Source organism: Apteryx rowi, unplaced genomic scaffold, assembly GCF_003343035.1.
Source record: "Apteryx rowi isolate R43461 unplaced genomic scaffold, aptRow1 scaffold_1259, whole genome shotgun sequence".
NCBI classification, from domain to species: Eukaryota; Metazoa; Chordata; class Aves; order Apterygiformes; family Apterygidae; genus Apteryx; species Apteryx rowi.
Window position 1 is genome coordinate 24,492 of NW_020447485.1, and position 6,614 is coordinate 31,105.

Sequence of the window (6,614 nt, forward strand, 5' to 3'; positions counted from 1 at the left end):
CGGGCTTCCCCGTGCGGTGGTACGGGAGCGGCGGGGGGGCGCCCCCGGGCTCGCGTGGGGCGAGGGACCCTTTGCAAGCGGCGGTGCCCGCGTTTTGCAAGGGAGAGGGTCCCCGGTTGGCGGGGGGGGGTCCCACGTTTGCAAGGGGGAATCCCCGGGCTGCAAACGGGGGGGCTTTCCCTGGCACGTGCAGGGGTCCCCGGGGTGCCTGAGAGGGGATCCCCGGTTTGCAGGGGGTTGTCTCTGGTTCACTCTAGGGGTCCGAGGTCTGCAAGGGGAGGGGGGAATCCCCAGGTTGCATGGCAGGGGTTCCCCCGTTTGCATGGGGGTTGTTCCCAGTTTGCTGTAGGGGTCCCCAGTTTGCATGGAGGTTGTCCCCAGTTTGCTGTAGGGGTCCCCAGTTTGCATGAGGGGGAATCCCCAGGTTGCATGGCAGGGGGTCCCCAGTTTGCCCTAGGGGTCCCCAGTTTGCATTAGGGGGAATCCCCAGGTTGCATGGCAGGGGGTCCCCAGTTTGCCTTAGGGGTCCCCAGTTTGCATGGGGGTTGTCCCCAGTTTGCATGGCAAGGGTCCCCAGTTTGCCGTAGGGATCCCTGGTCTGCATGGGGGGGGGAATCCCCAGTTTGCAGGAGTCGCCCCTGTTTCCCGGGGCATCCCCGGTTTGCAGGGGGGGTGCGAGGCGGGGGGTGCCCAGCCAGCTGAGCTGCCCCTTTCCAAGAGCCGGCACCGGGGTGAAGGCCGAGGGCTCGGAGCGGGTGCCATGCTCCCCCCAGGTGCTCAGCTGGGGGGCAGGAGCGAAGGTGCCATCCTACGGAGACCCCCCCTGTGCCCGGGGGAGCTTTTGGGAGGCAGCAGCACCCCGGGGGGCTGCACCAGGGCCCTTCGGGCTTCTCTGGCCGGTGGCAACCTGGGACACGTCCCCGCTGGGGACCCCTGAAGGGACACGTGGGGCCGGGCTCAGTGCCGGTGGCAGGATGCTCGGTGCCACAGTGATGGTCACCCCCGGAGCTGGGGGGTCCCTGCCTGGGGCAGAGGCGGGCCAGGACGCCTGGGCCCCCTCCAGGGGCCGGCCCGAGCCAGCTCCCCGCTGCAGGCAGCGCTGCCGAAACGGCTCGTAGTGACTAACGTGCGCACAGAGGGGGTGGTGTCACCAAGACAACTGCCGGTGCGTGCAGCGCAGAGCGCCGTCCCCGCAGCTCCGCCACCGAAAAACACCCTCGTGCCACCCGGCACGGCCGGGGGGCCGCCCCGCCGCGAGCGTCCCTCCGCCCCGGCCATGCCGCCCCGCCGCCGAGCCCTCCCGGGGGCCCAGGCGTCCAGGCCGGCCGCGCTCACCCCCGGCCCCCTTGCTCCCGCAGATCCATGCTGGCCAAGGGCGTGAAGCGGAAGCATGGCGAGATGGAGGCCGAGGAGCCGGCGGCACCCGCCGCCGGGGCGGCCCCGGCCCCCGCCGCCCCCTCCGACTCCCTCTTCAACATCTCCATGCTGAAGCTGCACCAGAGCCTGCGGCACGTGGAGCCCAACCTGCGCTACCTCGTCCTGGTGGCCAACACCCTCCGGCGCATCCAGGACCAGATGCCGGTGGAGGCCGAGGGGCCGCTGCCCCCCGGCTGCCCCCCTGCCGGCCCCGAGCCCCCGGCCGGCCCCGGCGCCGCCTCCGCTCCGGACTGCAGGGACGGCGGCAACCGGCTCCCGGCGCCCGAGGACGAGCTGCTGCTCTCCAGCTGGGACGCTCCGCTCTCGGGCGCRCTGGAGGGCGCGGAGGTGCTCGGCGGCGGCAGCGGCACCCCAGGGCCCGCGCAGCCCGAGGACGAGGTGCCGGCGGGGCTGCGGGACGGGGCGCCGGAGCCGGGGGGCCGGCCGGACGCCGCACGGCCCCCGCACCCCTTCTTCGGCTCCCTGGAGCTGCTCGGCTCCAGCGGCTCGCTGCTGGAGGACAGCCTGGAGGGCATCTTCGAGGACATYGACACCTCCATGTACGACTGCGACGTCTGGTCCCCCACCAGCCTGGCCGGCTTCAAAGCCTTCTCYGGGGCGGACGAGGAGGGCGAGGATGGGGGCCGGCTGGACATGGACGACTTGGACTACCTGATGGACGTGCTGGTGGGCACCCACGCGCTCTGAGGGGCCCCGGCGCCCCGAGGCGCCTTGGCGAGCCGCCGTTTTAACTTATTCTGGATTTTTGTCTGGGCCGCGCGGCAGCGCACGGCCAGCGCACACCGGGACGATGCACCGTGCACGGCCCCGGCCCGGCGCGCTGCGCTGCCGCGGAGCCGGGGCTCCGATCCTGCCGCCTCCCCCCGGGGGGCCGGGACCCCCGGCTGCAGCCCTGGGATGCTGCGGAGAGGCTGGGGGCTGCTGCACGTGGTGCCAGGCTGCTCCGTGCGGTGCTGGGCTGCTGCACGTGGTGCTGGGCTCCGTGCAGTGCCAGGCTGCTCCGTGCAGTGCCGGGCTCTGGTGCCAGGCTGCTCCATGCCATGCCGGGCTGCTCTGCATGGTGCTGGGCTCCATGCAGTGCCGGGCTCTGGCGCTGGGCTCCCTGCGCGGTGCTGGGCTGCTCCGCGCGGTGCCGAGCTCCTCATGGGCGCGGGGCTGCAGGAGCTGCCGGCGATGCCGGAGCCRGGGACGGTTATAAAGCAAGCGGACACAGGGGGCACCGTCACCCCTGCCCAGGGCAACGGTTTGGGACCCACAGCTGCCTTGGGGACCCCGCGGGGACRTTGGCTGGGGCTCAGGGCCCAGCAGCTGGGGCCGGCGTCTCCGGAGCTCCGGGCACGCTGCCGTGAACTGCACTGCTTGGAAACAAGGATAATATATACCGGAACCGTGCTGGGCTGCCTCCTGCGTCTGTGCACTGCCGCGGCCTCCCCGTGTCCTGGTCCCTGGCTGCATCCAGATGCGGGGATGTGCCATGGGATGCGGGGATGTGCCATGGGATGCGGGGATGTGCCACGGGATGCAGGGATGTCCTGCGGGATGCAGGGACGTACCGTGGGATGCAGGAACGTGCCATGGGATGCAGGGACATGCCGTTGCACAGCCTGATCCCGCACCTGCAGCGCCGTCCCCGTCCCTGCGCGGGGGGTTCTGCCCCCGGACGCCYGGGCCCCCTGCCCACGGGGGGGACGCGGATGGGCACCGGGGCTCTGCAGGCTCAGCCCCGGCCTGGTGGCAGCGGGACGGGAAGTGATTCAGGCCGACGGCAGCCCGCGGAGCCGAGCCCGGCTTCCTGGTGCTGAGTCAGCCGCCTCGCTGCCGCTCTGCCCCACGGCCGCCCCATGGCTGCCCCACAGCCGTGCAGGCCCCACGACGCTGCCCCACAGGGAGCTGGCCATCCCGGCCRCGGGGCAGAGTCCGGCCCCGGCTCGGCAGCCTGCCGGCACGGTGCTTTGCACCGGCAGCGTCCGCGCCGCTCCGGCCAAGCTTGGGAATGGGAAGGGGAAGGCGGAAGCCGGCCCCGGAGCCGCGGCCGGGCTGGGCTGGGCTGGGGCACAAGAGGTGCCGGGCCGGGCCGGGCGGCAAGGGGCGGCTGCGGGCCCCGGGCCCGGCGCCAGCAGCCGGAGCGCAGCCGGGGAGGAAGTGACACAGCCCCGAGGAATGATGGCACCGTGGCCGCCGGCACCCGCCCGCGCCCGGAGCGGCTCCGGAGCCGCCACCCTGGAGCCGCCACCGCCGCTCGGGGTGTCTCGAGCCCTGCGGGACCCCTCGGCACAGGACCGTGCCGGACCCCTGGGTGTCCAACTCCATTTGGGGGTGCAGGACCCCCAGGCACAGCCCCGTTTGGGGTCATGCAGGACCCCCAGGCACAGCCCCATTTGGAGCCATGCAGGACCCCCACATGCTCAGCCCCATTTGGGGGTGCAGGACCCCCAGGCACAGCCCCATTTGGAGCCATGCAGGACCCCCACATGCTCAGCCCCRTTTGGGGGTGCAGGACCCCCAGGCACAGCCCCATTTGGAGCCATGCAGGACCCCCACATGCTCAGCCCCGTTTGGGGGTGCAGGACCCCCGGGTGCCCAGCGGGACCCCTTCAGGGCTCCCCAGCGGGGACGGGGACGTGTCCCAGCCGGCCGCCCCCGGGATCTCCCAGGGCTCAGCTGGGCTGCTGACGAGGATGCAATTAGCAGAGGAGGTGATTAGCAGCGGGTGCAGCRGGGCTGGGAGGGGCTGGGGGGGGAAGCGGCTCCGGGTCGGACCGGGGTCTCGGCACGGGGCYGGCGGGAGCTGCTCTGGGCAGGTCAGTGTGCGGCTCCGCTCCGGGGCGCTCGGGGGGGTCCTGCGCGCGGCAGAGGCCTGACGCCAGCTCGCTGCACGTGTGCGCGCTCCCGCGGGCCGGGCGCCGGGCCGGCTGGGCCCACGCCTGCTCCCGAATTCCCTGCCCAGCCCACGCGCCGCYGCGGCGCCCGGGGATGAATCGCCGCTTTCTGCAGCGCTCAAGGGCCCTGTGTGCGCCAGGGCCGCGCGCGAGCCCTCGCGCCCAGGCACTTGCCTCCGAGAGGTGGTTTTGTGCTCGCCTTGCGCCTTTTCCCCGGCGCTCCGGCCCCCTCCCCCCCCCCCAGTTGCGGGAATGGCAGACTAATCACATTTCCAGGCTCCGGGGACCCAGGCGTCCTGTCTCCCGCGCTCGCGCCTCCTTCCCCGGACGCCCTGGACTCCACGTTTTGCATTGAGCTGGCTGGTCCCGGGGGTCCCACGCGGGTCCTGGGGCTGCTCCGAGCTCCGTCCGGCTCCTGGCGTCCTCGTGCCGGAAGGGGCCTGCACCCGGCCGTCTGCCGGCRGACGCTGGCGGTGAGCAGGATGTCCTGTGTTTACAGCACCGCGACCATGTCCCCTCCCAGGGCTCGACCTCTCCCTCCGGCCACGTCACCGGGCTCCCTGGGACGGGACGGGACGAGCTTCCCGGGGCCGCGGTGCAAAATCAGCTCCGCTCCGCTCCTGCCTTCGCCGGGGCGGCCGGGCAGCGTCCGTGTCCCCCTGGCCCGGAGCGGGCAGGGGCGCGAGGCACGCGCGGCCRCTGCACCCCAGCCCGTGCAGGGAGGCTCCAGTTTTCAGCCCTGCGGGAAATGTCCAAGGGATAATTCCTGCACCAGTGCAGAGGGGCTGGGGGCAGCCGGGCTCCGGCTGGGGACGCGACTGAGCCCCATGAACAGGGGACAAGAATGAGCCCCGTGCACGAGGGGACGCGAACGAGCCCCGTGCATGCAGACAAAAGCAAGCCCAGCGCACGGGGCTGCAGCCGAGCCGGCYGGTGCACGGAGATGCGGGTGAGCCGGCTGGCGCAGGGAGCCATCTCCTCCCTCGACGCCCCGAGCGCAGGACAAGGCCAGGAATCTGCCACCCGGAGCCCCCGGCTGCGCTGGGCTGCCCTTGGCCCTGACCCTTCCCAGCAGTGGTGGTGCAGGCGGCCCCAGGGTCCCCGAGCGGGACCTGGAGCCTGGTTTTCCCCGCGCCGCAGGGCTGACCACGCTCGAGCTTCCTCTTCGCCAAAGTGCTAAAAATACCGGCTGAGCCCACACGCTTCCTGCCGCTCCGCGCACGGAGAGCCCGGGAGAGCCCTCGCCGGCCACCATGGCCCCGGCACCCCTAAACGGGGGCTGGCACCTCGCACGGCTGCTTGTGCAAGAGCAAAAGCCGTGCGGCCCCGGCGGGGCCCTGGCACAGCTCCGCTCTGTGCAGCGCCGTGCGCGCGGGGCCGGGCTCAGTGCCAGAGCGGGCGAGGTGAGGTGACCAAGGCCACCGGGGCGGTCGGTGGCAGAGCAGGGAGCTCCGCTCCAGTTCCCCCCAGCCCAGACCCATCCACCCTGTTCCCCCCACCCCAGACCAGTCCAGCCCAGTTCCCCCCACCTCACACGAGTCCTCCGCAGCCCTGCAAGCGCTGGGATGAGGAGGTGTCTCCTGCACCCTGCACGTCCCCGCTGCAGGGTTGGGGGCTCAGTGCTGAGGCTTCGGCATGCGACGATGTGCAGGGATGTTTCCTGATCCCGGCTCRCCGTGCACCCCTGCCGGGGGCTGCTCCCCGATCCCAGCTCGCCATGCACGTGCCGGAGTGTGGCTGGGCCGGGAGGCGCCTGCTTTGCAGGCCCGGGGGGCCGTTTCCAGGCCCCGGCTGTTTGCGCTCAGCAGTTTCTCCCTGGCAGCGAGCYGGTGCCCCGGCCCGGCCTCCTCCCGCCCGCCCAGTTCCTGCACGGCGAGCGGCTCTTGACGGGGCGCCAGGCCGGCGGGCGTCCTGCCAGGGCCGGCCGCGACACCCTCCCGCACGCAGGGTCCCACGCGCACCCGTGCCTGCGCCCGCAGCCAATGGCCGGGGAGCGCCTGCCCCCCGYGGCGTGGGGCTAGCGGCCCCCTGCCCCGCTCCCCGGACCCTTTTCCCCACCGACCCTCACCGTCAGGTCGCTGGACTGGGCTGGGGCACGGCAGAGAGTGGAGTGCGGCTCGGACGGAGGTAAGGACCCCGTCTCTGGGGGCCGCGGGCACGGCCACCCCGCACACCGGGCCCCCTTCCCGCAGCGCGGCGGCTTCGGGGCTGGACCCTCGCGAGGAGGGTGGCACTGGGGGCTGGGGTGCATCTGGCTGCATTGCAAAGCGCAAAGGCAGGTGCCTGGCAGTGCTGGGG

The 6,614-nt window shown here is 72.8% G+C and overlaps 1 protein-coding gene across 1 annotated transcript in view; it reads left to right on the forward strand.

Annotated features, from left to right (window-relative positions):
* The window catches only part of SERTAD1 (SERTA domain containing 1), a 3,238-nt gene extending 409 nt beyond the window's left edge, over window positions 1-2,829 (forward strand). Inside the window, exon 2 of the mRNA XM_026055758.1 lies at window positions 1,359-2,829. Coding sequence (XP_025911543.1) covers window positions 1,363-2,124 — 762 coding nt within the window. The 5' untranslated portion in view covers window positions 1,359-1,362 and the 3' untranslated portion in view covers window positions 2,125-2,829. The remainder of the gene's footprint in view (window positions 1-1,358) is intronic.
* Window positions 2,830-6,614: the final 3,785 nt, after the last annotated feature.